Raw genomic sequence first — 21,662 nt, forward strand, 5'->3', positions numbered from 1 at the left:
GATTCATCATGGATGCCATCTGTGCTCTTAGATCTACTGAAATGACTGCTAAGAACAGATGTCCAAAAATGCATGTCTTAGTGAAGGGAGATGATACAGCCATGATGAAATGTGGAAGAAGAGCATCAAACTAAGTTTGATCAGGAAAGTGAACACTCAAATTGAATAGATTGAGATCATGTCATTTCACCATTGTGAGAAAACGCTGAGGTTGGTGTTGTTCCGCTAATTACTCCCAATTTACAATTTTACATTTTGCAATTAATGTGTGAAGACACTTTGGTTTTCAAATATATAACTATTTCTAGAGCATAATTCTAAGGCAAAGTTGACTCACAAGACAAGATGGCCAGAACTTGTATTAAATACTTCAAACATATTATCTCTTTAATCCTTTAACACAATTTTATTATTTTTTTTGTTGTTATACTTATTTTATGGTTGTGGAATCATAGGCAAGGAGCTTCTGCCTCGTGTTAAAATGCTACTGCTTGGTCAATCAGGATTGCAACCCTGATTGTTTGAAATCAAAGTAAAAACTCCCAGCCACTGTGAAATATATTATTTCAGAAATTTCATAATCTGCTATTAATAAGCTTTTGAGAAAAGGGGAAATGAGAGAGGAACTAAATACAATTTGGCACATATCAGAACTCAAGATATACAGATAATCTGAAATGATGCAATTTGGATGATGTATTTCATCAAAGATAAATTATATTTCACCCTAAGGAGAAATAATTTTGAGATATTTACAGAAAGACAAAGAAATTAAATTAAGCTAGTGTCTGCATTTTAGAAAACTCAAATTATTATTGCCATTGAAACAGGTAGATTCTCAGCAAGCAAATTTTTCCATAAATTCTCAAATTTGCCTTTTTAGTATGCTAACCTCTTTATTCGTGATCAAAACTTCATTGCTAGTTTATTGCTTCATGCCTGAGAAAGCACTCAAAAAATGCTCAAGGGGCAAAGAGAAGAAGAAAGAAAATATATTCAACCACAGAGATTTGCATTTTCACCCAAGGTTTTTCAACAAATCAATGCTTCACAAATCACTAATAAAAATGTTGGGTAAGGGTTTGAAGAGGCTACGATTACCAGTAATGGGACAAATTGGTATTGTGTGTCTTTCTTGTTATGTGCTATGGAAAACACGTATTACCTTTGTGATATTCCTGCACAAGATTTATAATATACAGAAATATCAGGTAAGTACAAATTGTCCCGCTCCTGAAAATTATTAAGGTCATTAAAGGCAAGGGAATACTAAGGACCTAAGCTTGAGACTACAAAGACACAGCAAATAAAGACAATGTCTGATCCTAGGTAGAGTCTTCAACCTATAAAGCATTTTATTAGGAAAATCAGCAAAAATCAAATGGGGTCTATAGATCTATACACAATATACATATATACACATAAGCGATATATACATACATCTATCTATATATTTATCAATCATCTATGCATGTATCTATTTATCAATCTATCATCTATCTACCAGAAAGAAATTTTATCTTATCAGAATTCCTCAAAACTATCAAGATTAAAAAAAAAAACTGTCAAGATTATCAAAAACAATAAAAGTAAAAAAAAAAAAATGCCACAGTCTAGAGAATACTAAAGGGATATAATGCCTAAAAGTCATATGGTATCTTAGACTGGGTCCTGGAATGAGAATAAGGATATTAGGTAAAAACTAAGGAAATCCAAATAAATTATGGATTTAAGTTAATAAAAATATTTCACTGTTGGTTCGTTAGTTGTTTAAAAATGTACCATCCTAATAAAATCTGTTAACAAAAGGGGAAATTGAATGTGGGTTATATAATGTTCCATTACTTCAACTAAAATGTTATTTAGGTATAAAGAGTTCTGATATTGTTTAAATAAATAATAGAAAATATAATGATTAAACTGGCCATTTGCATAATCACTTTCATTATAACAAAATCCAAGATCTGAGCATATCAGTTACTATAATAAGAAAATATTTTTTAAAATAATAAAGCTTGTTTATTTATATTACATTTAATTGTTTTAAGATTATTTATTTTTTCATTTATTTTTAGAGAGAGAGTGCAGAGCAGGGGAGGGACAGAGAGAAAGGGAGACAGAGAATCTTAAGCAGGCTCTACACCCAGCATAAAACCAATGTGGGGCTTGATCTTATGACCCCAAGGTCACAATCTGAGCCCAAATCAAGTGTTGGGGGCTTAACCGGCTGAGCCATCCAGTTGCCCCATTACAAAATTAAATTAATTAGTTAATTTTAATAAAAGTTCAGTATACATTTGAACAAACTCTCAGCCAAAAAATTAAGATAGATTTGAGTGAGAAAGAAGAATAAATGGGTGAGCAAAAGATTCTCATACCTTTCTAAGGTTTAATTTGGCTGAGTTCGGCTTCTAGTTCCTGCTGATTGGTATGGACATTAAAATGTTTTTAATCATTAACTTAAATCTTAACTAAATAAAACATTTTAGAACCCAATTTAAAAAAAAATTTAATGAGCACATTAACCTAATGGGTATTTATTATTAAATGTCAGGAGAAATAAGTGTAACAGCATCTAATATAAAATAAAATAAAATAAAATAAAATAAAATAAAATAAAATAAAATAAAATAAAATAAAATAAAATAAAATAAATAATATTTCATTGATTGTTAATATTATAATATTAATAAATAATACTTTAATAAAATAAAATCCTAATTGAATCAGTATAGGATACCAGCTAATCTGAAATACTCTCAATTGTATATCAACTATTACACATGTAGGTGGACAAGATGGTCATCTTGATAGGCTTGCGATCATGTTACTTCCTATATTTCTTCATGAATTCATAGGCATTCTATAGAAAATGTATTATGTACATAGTATATAAAGATATCCTCTACATACAATCCAGATCTGATGTTATATCATCACTATTCTATGATTCATATTTATAGCTATTAGTCATAAGTAAGGAATTTTTACAGGGCACCTGTGTGGCTCAATTTGTTAAGCAAATGACTCTTGATTTCAGCTCAGGTCATGACCTCAGGGTCATGAGATCCACTGTCACATTGAGCTCTCTTCTAAATATGGAGTCTGCTTGCCCCTCTTCCTCTTTTCCCCTGCTCATGCTTTCTCTCTCTCTCTCTCTCTCTCTCAAGTGAATAAATAATATCTTTAAAATATAAATATTTTACAGTGCCCCCTCATGATGCATTTAAAGGGAGTTTTCAAGGTTATTAGTCTCACCAAGTTCGAACAGAATGAAAAAGAGAATCTCTGCTGAAGTTGAAAGATATCTCATAAGGAAAGTGCTCATCTGTGAATAAAATGAAGTTTAAAACTATATTTATTAGTTGCAGTGTTACGTGGAATTTAGTCCTTCTCTCTTTCTCTTTTTTTTTTTTTTTATTATTCTACTATTTTCCCCATAGTTTAAGAAATATAAGTACTGGCAACATAATTAGAATGGGTATAAGGTAATGCAAGTATTAACCTAAGAAAGGTGGTAAAAATACAATTTAATAAAACATTTCAGTAGAAATAAATGTTTTGTAGTGAAAATACTCAGGTGTATTTTTCTTTGAGAATTAAATTTGGGGAAGGGTGACTGGATGTACACGGGAGGGCTGGATATAATTAGGAAGTTGGCCATCACCATTTCGACGGCTCCATGAGCACACAGAATGTCCCCAGATCTGTAGGCTTCACTTTACAATCTCTGTATCCTTTAATCCTCAATAACTATACCAAGGACACCATTATTTATTGCATCAAGGAAACCAAGTCTATTAGAATTACTTAGTTTTCTGGGATAATGCAGTAGGAAGCAGCCATCCTGAATCACCACCTAGCTTGTGGCTACTCAAAGAGCCACACTCTGTCATCCTTAACATCCTACAAGCACACCATTACTTTACTGACCTGGGAACCAAGTTGGTCATTCAGACGCAACAAGCAAGGACAATTTTTTTTTCAAGTTAGTCATAATACTATTCATATTATTGGCTGTACTTACTCCTTACCCTTTCTGAAAACCTTAAGACCTGATGAAGGAATATAAATTTTCAAAATTGCATGGAGTTGTCTGGACGTATCTGAGTTCATCATTCTTTTGCCTGATGCATTTGTGCCATGTGGTGATCAAACACTCCACTTTGGAGTCAGGTTGCGTTGGTTTCTGGCTTAAAGCTGCCTCTCACTACCCATTAGTTAATACATGGTTCTCTAGTTCTGCACTTTCAGCAGCACATACTTGATATGAGTCCACGTGTAGGCACAGGGAAGTCTCATTTGAGACGCTTCACATGGAAAACAGTTAGCATTCATAAATGTACTGAATAAATGACAATTGTCATGAATTATCTGGTAGAATGATAGAATTAATCTACCATGATCACTGTAATCTATCCTTATCCTATCCGATATCAGGACAGATGATGCCACCAAATTGGCAAGATCTATGTAGAAAATCTTACTGTGAACAGATTTTGGATAAGAAAATAAATTTAAAATTGACCTGGTGTGAAGTTATTTCTTAATGAGTGTGCCTAATAATACAAAAAAGTAAAAAGAACTAAAATTATTGTAAATCTAAACATTATAGACATTTAAGCTGTTAACCAGGACATGATTTACAATGCACTCTAAGGTCAATAATTACGAAACAACTTGATTATTCCTTAAACCTAAGGTAATTTCAACTGCAAACCTTCACTTTCCTAAATTGCAAGTGACATTTTAAATGTAGATTTATGAAACATCCTTCAAAGTTTCCTATTATTAATAACTTAGAGAACTTGATCAAACACAGATTTATTAAATTGACGTGATGCTCTTGGGACCCTTGTCATAGAGCCTCATAAAGCTGTGCATGCAGGAAAATCTTGTAGAAGGAAGAAAAGGGACATTTGGTCAAAGGGGAATCATTGATATTACTTAATCAATATGACTTTAGTTTTTCTAATGACAAGTACGGTAAATATTCTTAAGTGGTATATTAGGCCACCTGGGTGGCTCACTGGGTGAAGCATCTGCCTTCCGCTCAAGTCATGATCTCAGGGTCCTAACATCAAGTCCCACATCAGGCTCCCTGCTCAGCAGGGAATCGGCTTCTTCCTCTGACCCTCCCCCTACTTTTGTTCTCTCACTCTCTCAAATAAATAAAATCTTTAAAAAATTTTCTCAAGTGGTATAATAGACATAACTGAATAAATACATACTTTCCCCATAGAGTTCTGTAAAAAGAGCAATAATTCACAAAACTATGTGTTTTCACCCAAAAGCTACGTAAAAAAAAAATATAACTCTCATAGTTCATATTTACCAAAAAAAACCCTGAGTTTCTATTGTTGTCATCACTAGTGTGTAACTTACATAATTTTTCACAATAATCCGGAAAGCCTTTTTTTTGTTTCTTTAAAAACCTTACCCCAAGTGATCGAGTCCCACATAGGCCTTCCTGTGGGAGCCTGCTTCTCCCTCTGCTTCTGCCTCATTCTGTGTATCTCATGAATAAATAAATAAAATATTTAAATAGATAGATGATAGATAGATAGATAGATAGATAGATAGATAGATAGATGATAGATAGATGATAGAATTGAAACTCCATTTTGGTAGGTGCTATGAACAAGTTATCCGTATTAAAATTCATTTTGTTTGTTGTTTTTTATTTAAAAAAAAAACTTAAAAAAATATCGACCTTGTCCCCAGGAAACTTGTTTTTTTTTTAATTTTATTTTTTTAATTTTTTTCATTTTTTTATTTTATTTTTCCCCCCAGGAAACTTGTTAAGCTCACTTTTAGCTGCAATAATTTATATGTAAATATTGTTGGTTTCTACATATGCAGTAATGCCACTTGTAAATAATGAGAGCTTTATATGTCATTATCTAAACAATATGAGAAATTTCTAGTTTGTGTCTGTTGTTTTAATTAATTTTAAGCTCAATCGCATGGTGATTAGAAAGCCTAGTCTATAATTTCAGTCATTTGCAATATGTCGACACTTCCTCTACAGCATTTGGTAAATTCTTCTTAAGTGTTCTGTGTGCTTGAAAGGATGAGCTCTGGAGCTGTCCTGCAACACTGCTCCTTCTCTAAGAACCTATCAGGTTGAGTTTGCTAACTTCACTCTCCAAAGCTTCTCACTGTTATTTTTCCCTCCCTCTCTTGTCAGTGAATGCGAGAGGTTTTACATTGCTTACTGCTGCCCTAACAAATTGTCGTGAATGCAGTGTCTTAAAATACTTTCAGATAATTTGTTTTGTATACTTCAGTTATCTCACAGAACAGTCAGAAGTCAGAGAGGCTCACCAAACAAAAACAAAAACAAAAACAAAAAACAAACAAAAAAACAAACAAACAAAACAACAACAACAAGAAAAACAATTTTCTCTAGGGCTGGATCCCTTTCTGGAGATGCTGGGAATGAATTCACTTCCAAGTTCATTCAGGTAATGGGCTGGACATCATTATTTTTAACCCCCCCACCCCCACCACTGTAGGGACCTGATTCCTTGCTAGTAAATGGCTTCCTTCTTTGCTCTTGGAATGTGTTCTCTGGCTCGTGCCTCCATTCACCCTCAAAGCGCACAGGAGGGCTGGGTCTTTGTCACCCTCAATGCCCTTTGATCTCCTCTTCTGCTTCATATTGCCTGCTTTCTCTTCCCTGGACTCTCAGACTCTAGCCAGAGAAAGTTCTATTCTTTTAAGGGCTCAGGTGATTCATTTGGATCCACCAGGATAATCCTGGGTAATCTACCTCTATTTTTTTTCTTTTTAAGATTTTATTTATTTATTTGACAGAGAGAGAAAGAGCACAAGTAGGGGGAGCGGGAGAGGGAGAAGCAGACTCCCCAATGCAGGACTCGATCCCAGGACACCAAGATCATGACCTGAGCCAAGGGCAGATGCTTCACTGACTGAACCACCCAGGTGCCCCCGGAATAATCTCTCAATTACCTTCTGTAATGAATCATTTGCAGGGATTAGCGAATGGGCAATTTGGGAGGCTATTAATTCTGGCCCCTTCAGATTTTAAAATATCCCTCTATGATAATGGATTTTTCTCTTTCTCCTTTAATTCTTTCAATACTTAATATTTCTGAGGTCACTTTATTAAGTGTCGTTGAATTCATAATTGCTCTAACTTTCTGGCAAATTGAATCTTTATCACGAGGAAATGTTCCTTTTGTTCTCCACCAATGTCTTTTACCATGATGTCCTTTTTGTCTGATAATAGTACAGCTACCACAGCTTTTGCATAACTGACTACATGTTCTACTTCCATCTCTTAATATTTAAGATTTCTGAGTCCTTATGTTTAACTCAGTTGCATGTCAATTGCCTACAAGTGGCTTTATTTTTTCTAATTTAGTCTGAAAAACTATTGTCTTTCATTTTGAGCATTTTCTCCTTTACTTTTGATGTAATTTTTTGGACAGGATGGCTTAAATCTACTCTTTATCAAGTGTTTATATTTTATTCTGCTTCTTCTGTGTTCCTGTTTGTCACTTTACCTTACTTTGATGAATTAATGTATATATTATTCATTATTTTATTCACTTTCTAGGCAATGAAGACCTTAAAATGCATTTTTCAGACATTTCCGGGCTTATAACTTCAGTGTTCTTCAGTGTTCTTAATATATATTTATATATATATATCACAAAAGAAAATATTATTTTATCAGTTAATATTTACTTAGATTTAGTCATATATATATTCACATTTTCATTTTTTTAAATGTTTCCTTATTAGCTCTTAGATGCCTTCAAATAGATACATTCACTCAGTTTCATTGTGTTTATTTATGTGTTCATTTGCTTGTTTGTTCATATTTGCTGAATTCTTATAGGTAAATCTTCAAGAGAGCCATTGGGCCTAATTATCTAGTCTACCTCAATCAGAAGAGAGAGTTTGCTCTTTTGTATGACTGGATATAATGAAGATTGTGTGAATCCAAACCTCCCCAGATAACCATGCAGGACTATCTCTGTGCAGTAAACCTTTCCCCATAACCACATGGTACCCTGCACCCAGGGCAACAACAGTCACAGCTCAATCATGTGGAAACTTGCTAAAGTAGGTTAAACAGGAGGAAAAAGAGAGGAAATGTAAAATCTTTGTATTTTTACGTGTTTTTACAGTCTAGCACTGCAAATGTGTCTCCTCCTCCTTATAATTCTCTTAATAACATTTTCTTTAGCTTACATTATTGTAAGAACACTGTAATAATACATATTACATACAAAATATATGTTGACTATGTTATCAGTAAGGCTTCCAGACAACAATAGGATGTTAGTAGTTAATTTCTTTTTAAGATTTATTTATTTACTTGAGAGAGAGAGAGAGAGAGAGAGGAGTGACAAGCAAAGGGAGAAAGAGAATCTCCATGCCCAGCACAGAGCCCAATGTGGAGCTCGATCCTATGACCCTGAGATAGCTACCTGCCCTGAGATCAAGAGTCAGACGTTTACCTGACTGAGCCCCCCAGGTGCTCCTAGTATGTGAAACAGTCTTATTAACACACTCAAGTATCCTGTGTCCTGAAACTCACTACTGCTCCATGTCTGTTTCCCTTGAAGTCAACTACCTTAAAAAGCAGTTCATAGTCACTATCCCTCTCTCCTTACTTCCAATGTGCCTCTTAATTTAACACAGTCTGATTTATACTTTTGCTAATTTACCAAACTAGGGCTTGAATTTTTAAATTCAATGCACTCTCCATTTAGGACAACACTGCCTTATTTTCTTGCTACTCCTCTGCTCGTTTTTCTGTTGAATTGCTTTTCTTTGGCTCATCTCCTTACTTTTCAAACTACCTTGGGCTCTACCCTCAGGAATCTATGGATCCCTGTGAAAATCTAATAAACGCTGCAACTTCTCTTCCTGAAAATTGCATATGCACGGGTATAGCTACAATTTGACAGATGATTTGTTTTTTCATAACTCCCTAACCTACATCATGTCCTATAAGGTCAAAGGAAACTAATCGCCTCACTTGGGCAGTCTTTGTTTCAGCTTACTTATTTTTGATTCACAAACCTTTTCTTTTTAAGATTTATTTATTATTTGAGAGAGAGAGAGGGAGAGGGAGAGAGAGTATGAGAGTGAGTTTGGGCAGGAGCAGAGGGAGAAGGAGATGGAGAGACATTTCAAGCAAATTCCCCACTGAGCATGGAGCCCAACAGGGAACTCAATCTCAAGACACTGAGATCAGGACCTGAGGTGAAATCACGAGCGGGATGCCCGACCTCCTGACCCACCCAGGTGCCCCAACTGACAAATCTTTATGTTTTTCATGGACCTTTCAAGATCCAAAGACATTCCATGCTAGGTTGCTACACGTGACTTTATCTCACAGATACTAGAATTCACCAAATCCTCCCCAACGGAAACCTTCTTTCTCTAAGTACTCGTGTCTAATACATTTTCTGAGTAGCATCAGTTCTGGCTATATTCTCAGCCAGAATTTCAGAATCAAACCTATACAACGTGTGTACTATCTAGATCTCTTTTCCTCTACCCTTTACAGTCAACCAGTCCTCCTTTCCCAAGAACCTGTCTACCTAGATGCTCTTCCTGCCTACCCTGTTGGTCCATGCCATTTCAAGATACTTTGCCTTGTGTCTCCCTGGCTCACCTCTTCCAAGCTTTCTCCATTGAGCTATAGGACAATGCAGTGAACCGGTACAGCTGATGTGCTGGCATCAGCTTAAGCCTCTCCCTGGTTCCTTAGTGCCTAGAGCTCCTCTTTGTGACTGGTGGTGCCTTTCAGAATCTGGCCCCTAACTGCCCTTCATTGTCACCTTTATCACCTTCTCTCATTCTGTCCTTCCTCATTTTAAGCTTTTCTACAGAACTCCTTAGAGTGAAGTGCGTGGTGGTTCAGGAAAATAAGGTCTACTGAATTAAACAAAATGTAAGTAATAATAGGAACTGTTTACCAAATAAATTCAAAACACCATCAGGAGACAAGAGTGTTGATAAAAGACATAAACTATGTATCTCTAAGGTCACAATAAATATTGTGATAACACAGCAGCAGCAGATTTTATTTAACATACTTTTTTTTTTTTCAGTTAAGGCCATGTTGTAAATATTTCCAGCTTTGTGGGTTATACTGGTTCAGTTGCAGCTGTCACCAGCTGGACCCCAAGACCTCACCTTGGCTGCCCACCTTCTTGTACTCACCAACCTTTGTCCCACATTTTTCCCTGAGTTCTTCTCTCCAGCTTCTCTCTTAATTCAGACCAATGGAAACTGGAAACCACCTTCAAGTGAGCAACTGCCCTGACAAGACCTGCAGCTGACCCCGGCCACCCAGACCAGTTTGAGCAAAACCCCACTCATGCCTGTGCAGATGGACCATGGCATGACCTCAAGAATAACTGATGACCTCAGAATTATTAGAATGATTACCTCATTCTAATCCTAAAATCTCCACCCAAGGAGGAGCACAAATGTCATTAAATAACATACAGTGCACGTGTAGGCACGTTTCCTTAACACGTATGCCCAACCTCACGCCTACCTCTACATGTGGTGAGTAGGCTCCTCTGTCTAAATATTCTCCTAACCCTAAAATAAAGAAACTTGAGGAGTCACAGCTTTGGAAGTTGTTCACCATGATCTCCTTACTTACTGCACTGAGGTGTATGTTGTCTGACCCCTCACCCGGTGCAGTTTCTGGCTCACCACGGAGCCAGGTCACACTGGTTCTGTTATACGACTGCTCAGCTCTGCTCCTGACACATCAAAAATACATAATGAATGGCTATGGTTATATTGTAATAAAATTTTACTAATGGACACTGAAATTGCAGGGGCCATATGAAAGCTGGCAGTGGTAGGCCAAATTTTACCTGTGAGCTATATATACCTAAAAATATGAATCTCAAAGGGTTGTCCTGATATCATTCAACACTGATTAGATACAAACAAAAAAAGCAGGGGTGCCTGGGTGGCTCAGTCCATGAAGCATCTGCCTTCAGCTCAGGTCATGACCTCAGGGTCCTGGGATTGAGCCCCACAACATTGGACTCCCTGCTCAGCAGGGAGTCTGCTTCTCCCTCTCCCTCTATGCTCCCCTCTCTCAAATAAACAAATAAATCTAAAAAAAATAATAATAATAACAACCCAAAAAACAAAAACACCAAAAAAGCAGATTTTTGAACCTAAAAGTCTTCACTTTAACAAAATATTTTATGTTAAGACACCATTCTTAGGAATTTGTACATTCTATAGGCAAAACATAACCTTGTTATGAACATTTCAGAAATCATGAATTTTTAAAATTCACCCATAGTTTAGAGCTCTAACTCAACCACTTTTGTCCTCACAGTAGGCAATGTTATCACACATACAACCTTTATATTTTAAAAGTAAAATCTGAGCAGAGATGTCAGTGTGAAATCTATTAGAAGCAAGAGCCTTAACCTGAAAGTATTTAGTGGAATAGAAAAACATAAAACAAATATTTGTTGTATTTGTTTAAGCAGATTATTTAAGAAACCACTAAAGGCAAGGTTATAAAAATGCTTTAAGGAATGGATATAAGATTAAATCATTACAATAAATATAGCAAGAAAATAACAAAGTAAGCCAATACACTTCGTTCATAATTTTCAGAAACTGCATATATTTCTGTTATTGATATTTGAAACTAGTAAATGATCTAACCAAATCAATGAAATAAAACTGTAAAATAGAAAAGCATAATTAACCCAAACAACAGAGACTGAAATACAAAGAAAGGCATATTTTTTTTTAGAAAGGGCAACATCTGAACTAAGTCCTTCTCCTTCAGAAACTGTAAGATTACAATTAGTCTCAATTTGGGTAAAAGGATAGAAAATGTCACTGCATTCAAGCTCCCTGCCTAATACAATGAAATCATGCACACCTTTTAATCTATCACAAACTACAAAACATTTTGCCTTCAGCACATTTTCAAAGCAAAGTAAAAGAAAATCTAAGCTAAGGAAAAAGCAGAAAACTGAGTATTACAAGGTTACAATTCCTCAAAGTTTAAATTCCTTCTTTCCCTCTCTCCCTCCCTTTGTTCCCTCCTTCCTTCCAAGAGACCATAAACCACCTCCCTATCAAGAGATTGCAAAGGAGCATTTTTCCAGAAACTGCCAACAAATTATCTCTAATAAAACACATCATGTCACAGCAGCAAAGTGCATTTAAGATGATATTTAAGGTGATAAAAATAACAAATTAGTATTGACTAAACAAAGCACACCAAATATGAAGAGATCATTAGAGACCGGGACAAATATAACCTCTATATAATTTTAAGATTATTTCCTCTCAGGCTTACATGTCTGCCTTGACTTGCCTTTGTTTGCTTTTTATGTCAAAAGTAATTTTGGGGGACGAGTCGCATGTGTTATTAAAGACATCATGGCCAGAATATATTTATCTTAAAAAATTGCTTAAGAATGATCAGCTACAATTAGGATCTGCAAGCTGGTCTTCAACTAGACTAATTACTTAATGATACAATTGCACACAATTAATTGAGAATCTCCAATTACCCAGAGAGAAATACTTGGCAATGTCTGATGTCCTGCTCACAAACAAGGAATTATAAACTTGCTATAATTCTTGCCCGGTGGTTAGGTACAGGCATTCATAGTTTGGTAAATTCTTGACACACAAGGAACATGTTTACAAAGAACAAAAAAAGACTGGCATTTAATGCATCTTTAAAGGAATTAAAATAGGCTCATAAATTATAACATTTCATTTAGCAGTCCCCACTTTGATAGTAATACAAAATATTTGAATAGCATATTCTCTTTTTACTAATTTTCTCCATTTGCAGATATTGCTCACTCCACTTCTCTTAAAAATATTATAAAATGTTTTACAGGCATAAGCTTATAACAAATAAAATAGGGGGGCACCCGAGTGGCTCATCTCCCTTAGCTCAGGGCATAATCCTGGGGTCCTGGGATCGAGTCTGGGTCTCCCTCTGCCTATGTCACTGCCTCTTTCTCTGTGTGTCTTTCATAAATCAATAATAAATAAAACCTAAAAAAATAAACCAAAATTAAAACAACAATCCTCTATAACATAGGATCTAAGCAAAAAGGAAGTGGGGAACGGAAGGACAGATCTGTAACTTTGGACAGGTGGGATTTTTCCTTCCGTGAATGGTATCCATTCAACGCAGGAAGCTCCTTGCTGAGCATGAAAACTGAGGCATAAGAAAGATCTACTTCCAAACACTAATCTAACTTACACAAAGTTAAGCTGTGGGACATTTTCTTAACCTCAGGATTCTTAATCTGGGACGTTTGGTAGCCTTCCACACTGAGTCCTTGCAACAGAAATAGCGTGGCTTACAGCCCTAAAACACCTCCCATGTGGCCTTTTTTGGAAGATCTGCTAGCCTTTCGTCTAGAACACAGTACATAATTCCAGTGACATATTTGCTGCTGGTGCAAACCTGTGATGGTCAGGCTATGATTCTTCCTTTTCCCAGGTCAACTATTTTTATAAACTTCAGTTTGTGTGTGTGTGTTGTGTGTGTGTGTGTGTGTGTGTGTGTTGTGTGTATACACTCAAACTCAAAAATGGGGTATACAACATATAAAATATATCTGATTTTTAAACTTGACATGATGCTTAGAAAAAATAAAGAATTGTATGTAAAAAATATAAAAGTACTGATGATATTATGATATAATAGCAGAGGTATATCCCTTATATTTATTTTTAAAGTCAGCTACATGAAAGTGGTGATAATTTAGCAAAAGTTGTCTATTAAAAAAAGTTGTCTATTAATAAGTGGTCAAGAAATGATTGAACCCGGGACTTGAGTTTTATGTCCAACCCTGTGACCAGTTTGCTGCGTAATGCAGCCAATCTTTGGTATCCTCCAGGTCTCCGTTATCTCCTGGTGAATAAAGACAGTGAGTCATCAGAACTTTAATTTTGGAAACCTCTTTCATAAATCTGTGGTAATGACTTTATACCTGTCTTTTGGATTTTAATGAGGTGTAAAATATTTTGACATCAACAATCTATTAAACTGTGAACGATTTTTAAAAATGTCTGAGAAGCTTTTAGATCCTTCTAGTCTTAACTGCGTTAACTGTATGTCTTGTACCGAAAGGAGAAACCTCACGAAAACTATCTCGCAATCTTGCATGGAGTAAAATCTATTTAATGTAATTTAACTTAATTTTAGAGGCAGCCAGGCAGCATTGTAGTCACAGGAGACAGAGATCCATATATATTTATATATTTTATATATGAAAGATTTATATGCTATATATATATATATATATGAGTGAATATATACACACATATAAAAACATATGTACACATCATTGCCATGCACATGTGTATATGTAATATATATTATATATAAGCTATATATTATATATAATCATATATTATATATATGTTTAGTTACACTAAGAACTATGGAAGATCTACTCAAATAAATGAAGGATAAGAAAAATAGCTACATTTCATTTTTTTCTTGTGATTATGTTTTGTGGTTTAAAGAAACTTCAACTTCTTCCAAGAAAATAAATATAAAGGAGTTTGAGCAAAATCAAATGGGAGGGTGGGATACGACCATGGGTTAGACATGTTCTCAGAATCAAGCCACAGAAGGTACCGCCATAGTGTCCTTGTGGTAGGACTACCTCAGTTGACTCTAGGGACATGTATGAGAGACAAGTGAACATGAATGGCTTTGTAAAGAGACCTGGGCTTCTCCAAATAACGTGTAAGAGAAGAGGTTCAACTCTTCTATGAATTTGTGTCACTTTCACTGATGCTTATCCAGATGTTGTAGACGTGTAGAGTCTGGATGGACCGACATCAGTGAACGTGAGCAGTCATGGGTGACTATGGAAATAGGTCTTTTGTTCAACTTTAACAGATGAATAAAAATTGGAGCCTTGCAAGGTCCAGAGGACCCAGTTAGACGTACAATGCACGGCGTGAGCAAAGCCCTAGAAATGGAAATGTTTCTGAGATGTGCAGAAATTAACCTGGATAGTGATGCATGAAGAGAGATGACCTCCATGCCAAGAACACTGAGGAAAGGTCAGATTATGGAAGGCCTTGAAAGTCAGCCAGTGGAGACAAGATGACCTTTTTCCAGGAAATAATGAGAAATTTTACACAATTTCTGAATAGGGGAATGATAAGTTTAAAATAGTACTTGAAAAGGTTATTTTTCAGCAAGGTGCCGAAGAAGGGGCGGGGGGGGGGGGGCAGGCACCAAAGTAGTCAGATCACACAGAGCACTCTGAAATCCAAAGGGAACATTGTAAATTAATTCACAAAAAATGAACTAAAGGTGTGGCTCCAGGAATTGTTACATGTGGTGCAAGAGTGGGCTGCTGGGGATCTGATACCAGCTTATTCACAGAGGAGGTTAGCACTCAGACCAACAAAGCAAAATCTCACTCAAAGAGTACACTTGAGATGCTAAAATAATTAATCATGTGACATGGTTAATTACATTAAGTAGCATCTGTCTGTTTTAGCAGGAACCTGTTAAATAAAAGCAGCTCAGAAGAATTAACACTGATGGGTAAACCTGTCCCAATAACCCTAACAGAAGAGTTCATGGCTTTTTTTTTTTTTTTTTTTTGTAATTCAATCTACAAAGGTTCATGTTATAAGAAACATCATTTATTTTTTACTAAGAGAATATTGAGATGAATAAGATATTTTTTAAAGAAGAAGATACATTTTAAATAATATGAAAAAAGCTAGTGTGTAGAGGTTAAAGGCTCCATGCTGTTTCTAATGCCCCAAGTACACATTTCCTCCTATAAAACAAGTACATCCTTTTTCAGGTTAAAACAACATCTTGGGGGGGGGGAGGGTGGTTAAAAATAACCTGTGAAAATATGGACTATTAAAAACGTGGTTCATTTTTCATGTGTCTAAAGCATGTATAATAGGTGATACCAGAGATACATTAGAAATATTTTCTTAAAAAAAAAAAAAAAAGAAATATTATCTTAGTGGAATAACAAAAAATTAGCTGAGTAGCTTTTTTTTTTTAATTAATAACATAAACAGGGTTTTCTGGCCCATGGATTTTTGTCTCAAAGGAAAAATAAAAGAAAGTAAAACAAAACAAAAAAAACACGTTCTAATGAATCCGTGATACTTGCATTTTTAAAAAATTATTTAATCAGCATAAGAATTGAGTTGTGATTTTTATTTAAATATTTGCATTTGCTAGAACTTGTTTTTAAAATCAAGGAAATAACTTGGGGCTCCTGGGTGGCTCAGCTCGCAAAGCATCAGCCTTCAGTTCAGGTCATGCTCTCAGGGTCCTGGGATCGAGTCCCTCTCCATGGGGAGCCTGCTTCTCCCTCTCCCTCTGCCACCCCCCACCACTTGTGCTCTCTCTCTTACTCTCAAACACATAAATAAAATATTTTTAAAAATAAATAAAAAATAAAATTAAGGAAATCTTTTAAATTAAAAGAATGTCAAATAGATTCTCCCTTCCGGTATTTCATTGCTGCCACCCCCTCAGAGATATGGGAAACAATTAGTTCAGCAAGTTACAATGCAAATAAATAGCTCCTGTTGAACGTCAGTAAGCGTATGTATGGATTCGAGCATGAAATTATCTGAGATGATGGAAAATACCACTATGTTGGTCATTTAATAATTATTTATAATTTATAATTAAGCAAAGCAGATGTTGCCAATAGCAAAATAAATTCCTGAAATCTTACCAGAAGGAACCAAAATCCTATTTCTCCTAAAGCATCATGTCTTAACATGATTTTGTGTGTGTGTGTGTGTGTGTGTCTGTGTGTGTGTGTGTGATATTTTTCAATAGCCAAGCCCATTATTGTGGAGCATCACCTGAAAGCGTGTGTAGCATGCAGGGAGTCAGATACATCAATAAAAAGGGTAGAAGGCAAGAGGCGCTGGAAACTGACCTCGTTCACGGTGGCGTAGTAGCTGTCATGTTTGAACGTGGGCGAGTTGTCATTCCTGTCCCTCACCACGATTCGAACTTCATGGTAGATCACAGTGCCCACCTTCTTGTTGATGCACTGGACTTGCACCACGATGGAGTGTATGTTCATCGGGGGCTGCAGAACAGAAGCACATATTTTTTTTTAAGAAAAGCATTGAAATGGAAGCTTCTCGATTACAGTCACAGCACATTTGTTTCATAAAATATTATTTTAAAGTAAGAATAATCTGGATCTGGGTGGCCCCGTGGGTAAGCATCTGCCTTGGGCTCAGGTCATGACCCTGGGATCCTAGGATCCAGTCCCACATGGGGCCCCCCACAGGGAACCCCCTTCTCCTTCTGTCTGTGTCTCTACCTCTCCCTCTCTGTGTCTCTCATGAATAAATAAATAAAATATTTTAAAATTTTTAAAAATACATAAAAAATAAAACAAGAATAATCTGTAAAGATTGATCCCTTTTCCCTATTTTAAAAACAAGAGAAGGGGATCCCTGGGTGGCGCAGCGGTTTGGCGCCTGCCTTTGGCCCAGGGCGCGATCCTGGAGACCCGGGATCGAATCCCACGTCGGGCTCCTGGTGCATGTAGCCTGCTTCTCCCTCTGCCTGTGTCTCTGCCTCTCTCTCTCTCTCTCTCTGTGTGTGTGACTATCATAAATAAATAAAAAAAAAAAAATTAAAAACAAGAGAAGGGAATTGTGATTATTTTACTGTTCAGTTCTGTGTCTCAAAATATAGATGTCAGGAGTATGTCCACCATCAGAGGGCAGCTGATGAGTATAATCACAAAACCAGTGCAGAGATCGAGGGATTGAACAAATTCTGTCCCTCCAAAAGTTAAAAAAGCAATGATATGAACTTGCATTCTGTAAAAACAATATATTAATGATAAAATCCTTGGGGATGAGGTGTTGCATCACATTTGTGCTCATTTACACTTTTGTTAAAATAGATGTTTGTATCAGATACAAATTAAAATACAATCCAAAAATAAAATAAAATAATAACATAGAATAAAATAAAATAAAATAATAAAATAAAATAATAAAATAAATAAAATAAAATAAAATAAAATAAAATAAAATAAAATCCAAAGGAGAGAATCCATTCACAGTCCAAACAACCTTACTCATTCTATACATATAAATGCTGATTTTGCTAATCTTTTTCTCTCCAGATATACAACTATTACACACACACACACACACACACACACACACACAGTGAATCATCCCTTATTTGTAAATACAGAGTTATGACAGCATTTTGGTGAGTACTATGACGCTCTATTATGTGATTTAGCAGACTCCATTATGAGTCTATGGCATAATTCGTTTTAGTAGAGACTTACGATGAAATGTTGTATGCTGTCCACTTTAGTCACTAGAAACCATATTTCAATAAATATTCTGCACATAAATTTGTGCCCGCTGGCTCCCTTTTCAATGACAAATTCTTGAAAGCGAAGTGTGTCATCCAAAGGGCACTTATTAACTCAGGTTGCATGGCCAAGAGCTTTCAGAACTGGGATGCAAACTTACATCTCTTTGACCTTTAAGTCAAAGTGTTTAACACTATAAAGTACTCCTTTGTAATTTTAAAGTCTTTTTCGACCTTACACAATTTTCCCTCTAAATACATCATTTTATCAGAACGACCGTGTTCTGACCACCCATCTGAAGGACGAGGCCTCCGGTCTGCTCTCTCCTTCCAACTTCTTCCCTCACTGTTTATTTTTCTTTATTATATTTCTCACCCGCCCCTTTGCATTTTACACAGTTGACAGATTTATTTCAGTCTGCATTCCTTTCCTGGGCTGGAAGGTCCAGGAGACCTGGCGTGTTGTTTGGTCATGACCGAAGCTCTCTGCCCAGTAACTATATGGTGCCTGGAGTACATCACTGTGCACCCCCCCATGTCACACACTACGTGTCTTCCGGCCCATTACAGTGACCTGCTAACCATCTACTTTGTGCACAGTCTTTCAGTGCACAGTTGGCTCCTTTCTAAAAACTGGGAGAAGAAAAAACACCGATTTAATCACTGTAAGCATCACATGAGGTTGCCCTGTGCCAGGAACATCTAGCAAATGTGAATTTTTTTTTTTTATTTAAAAAAAGTTAAATTCCCAAGAAAGCAAATTACATGGAGTTTTTAAAATACAAACTGATAATTTTGGATTATGAAATAATTATTAGATATTTTATTGAAACCGGTTTAAAGATACAGCAGTGATCCCTGGAAGCTAGGATGAGATCATTAAAATGTCACATGACACATCTCTAAATGAGGAGAATGCTACAGAGACCGCACCTACACTGAAAGAAATTTGTTTAAATCTCAAGATATTTTTTTTACAGCCAGTAAAGGAAAAGTCATTTTAATTTACTTCTACCTGACTGAATAAATGTACCTAGAGAGAATAAATTTAAGAATCATTAACATCTGCAGGAAGGTACCTGGTTAGGGCCGTATAGCTCTGTGTTCTAATATATACCCCATTTCCTTTTTAATTATTGACATAAATGAAGGCATTAAAGTCCTGTGTATAAAATCTGTGGATGTCACAATGCTCAGAATGATATATCATATATTTAATGACAAAAGGCAACATTCAAAATCATTTTAATAAGTCAGGCAAACAGCTTATATAATGATACATTTTTACAATGACAAATTTAAATCACCTTATTGGCAGCAGGCAAAAAAAAAAAAAAAAAGTTAATTCCCCAAGTATAATCTATGGCTATAAACATTAATGTGAAAATATAATTGTGAAATTTTGATAAACGAAAAGGGTCTACACTCCCATATAAATGTAAGTGGAGTGCCAGAGCAGTAATACAAACTTCATATTCATTAATTGTATCAGATGCTATAGTTAGCACCACTTTATGGGTAGATAGGATGTGAAGCCTGAACATCTCGAGGATGTGTGATAGAAATTGAGGATATTTAAGCTAAAAAATGCAGGATGACATCTTGCTCCAGACATCTGAATAGTTGTCTTGAAAAGATCTATTAGCTTATTCACTGCAATCTCAGAGAACAGAATAACAACAATGAATGAAAAATATCACAAAGCATTTTTTTTCTTCAATATAAGTAGAGGCCTTTGTATTAATCGAGAGCAGCACAGAATAGAATGGACCAGCATATAAAGCAAGCCCATCACCAAAAATCTGCAACCCTGAGGCAAGGAGATCAGTTAAAAAGATTGGGTCTCTCCATTTTTACTATCAGTCTTATTAAGGTGTTTTCTTGAATAGGTTTTTAAGGAAAGTCCTACATATTTCAATTGTTAAATAAATAAATAAATAAATAAATAAATAAATAAATAAATAAATCCACAAAACAAAAACATACCACGGAGTCAAAAAACAAAACAGAAATGCTTGTACTGTTAGCCCTTGGCAGCCCTTAGAAGACAGGCGAGTTGAGTTCTTCTAAAGCTATCTTCTAAATATTACAAGAGACCTATAAAACCATTTCTTCTCAACTTCTAATGCTATCTTGAGTGGTTGTGCAGTCACACTGGGACGGAGAGGTCACAATCTTTGTAAGTAGGGAATCAAATGCTCTGGGCACTGAGCCTCTGCTTAGTCCTGTGACATGCCCATAAATTAGAAATAACCAGGTCACTGGGAACTCTTGCCACTCTCAACTTCAGCTCCCCATGCAACTGTGAGTAGCATGGATAGGCCTTAGCTCGCAATAAATTCCAACTGTAATGGATTGGGTTGAAGGCCAGAATTCCCTGTGGCTCATATATAACACACATTGTAATCTCGGCTTGGAATAGATTCTATTCTGCTGTATAAGAAGGTCATAAATATATCAAGTGGAGTTCTACAAGTCAGTAAGAATTTAGGGACTACAAAATGCTTAGGAATCTGTTAGGGAAATTTGGGGTTACCTTTCATAACTGGTGGCAAAAATAAGGCCTGCCAATTTTATTTTCCCTAATCCTCTTAAGTTGATTCATACATAAAGAAGAAGAAAAAAAAAAGTCCTAAACAAAACTGTGTGGAAATTATTTTGGGCTAATTACTTAAAACAACTACCATTCATATATATCTAGACATGCCAACTATTCTCCCGATTCGAAAATGAATGTGTAACATAATATGTGAATGCACATTTGTATGTTAGTGTTATGCATATCAAGGTTGCGGGAATGATACATACCAACAGTTGATGGAGGTTATCTCTGAATATCTGAGAGTATGAATATCTGAGACTAGAAAGTTAAGGAAAGAAAGATTTCCAACAAATATGTATGAATTTCATAATTTGAATGAAGACAAAAATTAAAAATTTTATTATGAGGTTTTTCAGATAATCACTTAAGATTTAACATGCAACATAAAGTTTTTATAAGAAATTTACTGATGTGAGGAGGGTTAGCAGAGTTGATGATGACATTCATCCTCAATCCCAGCGGAAGTGAGTTTTCTCTAGATACCATGTTATCTGGAGGGCTTACTGACTTAAAGAGAAAACAAACTTTTAGCAAACCTGTATAAGACTTGATTTTATTTTTCCTAAGGCAAAGGCCAACTTTATTCAATCCTCACAGGACTGAAAGGATTTTGTCATGATTTCTCTTCCTGTGTACTTACTAACTTTACAAAATCAAAAATCTTCATGATTTCAC

General features: G+C 35.6%; 1 protein-coding gene across 16 annotated transcripts in view; it reads right to left on the reverse strand.

The window, feature by feature from the left end:
- The window catches only part of PCDH15 (protocadherin related 15), a 739,593-nt gene that overhangs the window by 473,474 nt on the left and 244,457 nt on the right, over nucleotides 1-21,662 (reverse strand). For all 16 annotated transcript variants that reach the window (XM_055322636.1, XM_055322635.1, XM_055322634.1 and 13 more), the window contains one exon: nucleotides 16,968-17,123. In XM_055322636.1, coding sequence (XP_055178611.1) covers nucleotides 16,968-17,123 — 156 coding nt within the window. The remainder of the gene's footprint in view (nucleotides 1-16,967; nucleotides 17,124-21,662) is intronic.

The sequence above is a fragment of the Nyctereutes procyonoides genome, unplaced genomic scaffold, assembly GCF_905146905.1.
Source record: "Nyctereutes procyonoides isolate TBG_1078 unplaced genomic scaffold, NYPRO_anot_genome, whole genome shotgun sequence".
Classification (NCBI taxonomy): Eukaryota; Metazoa; Chordata; class Mammalia; order Carnivora; family Canidae; genus Nyctereutes; species Nyctereutes procyonoides.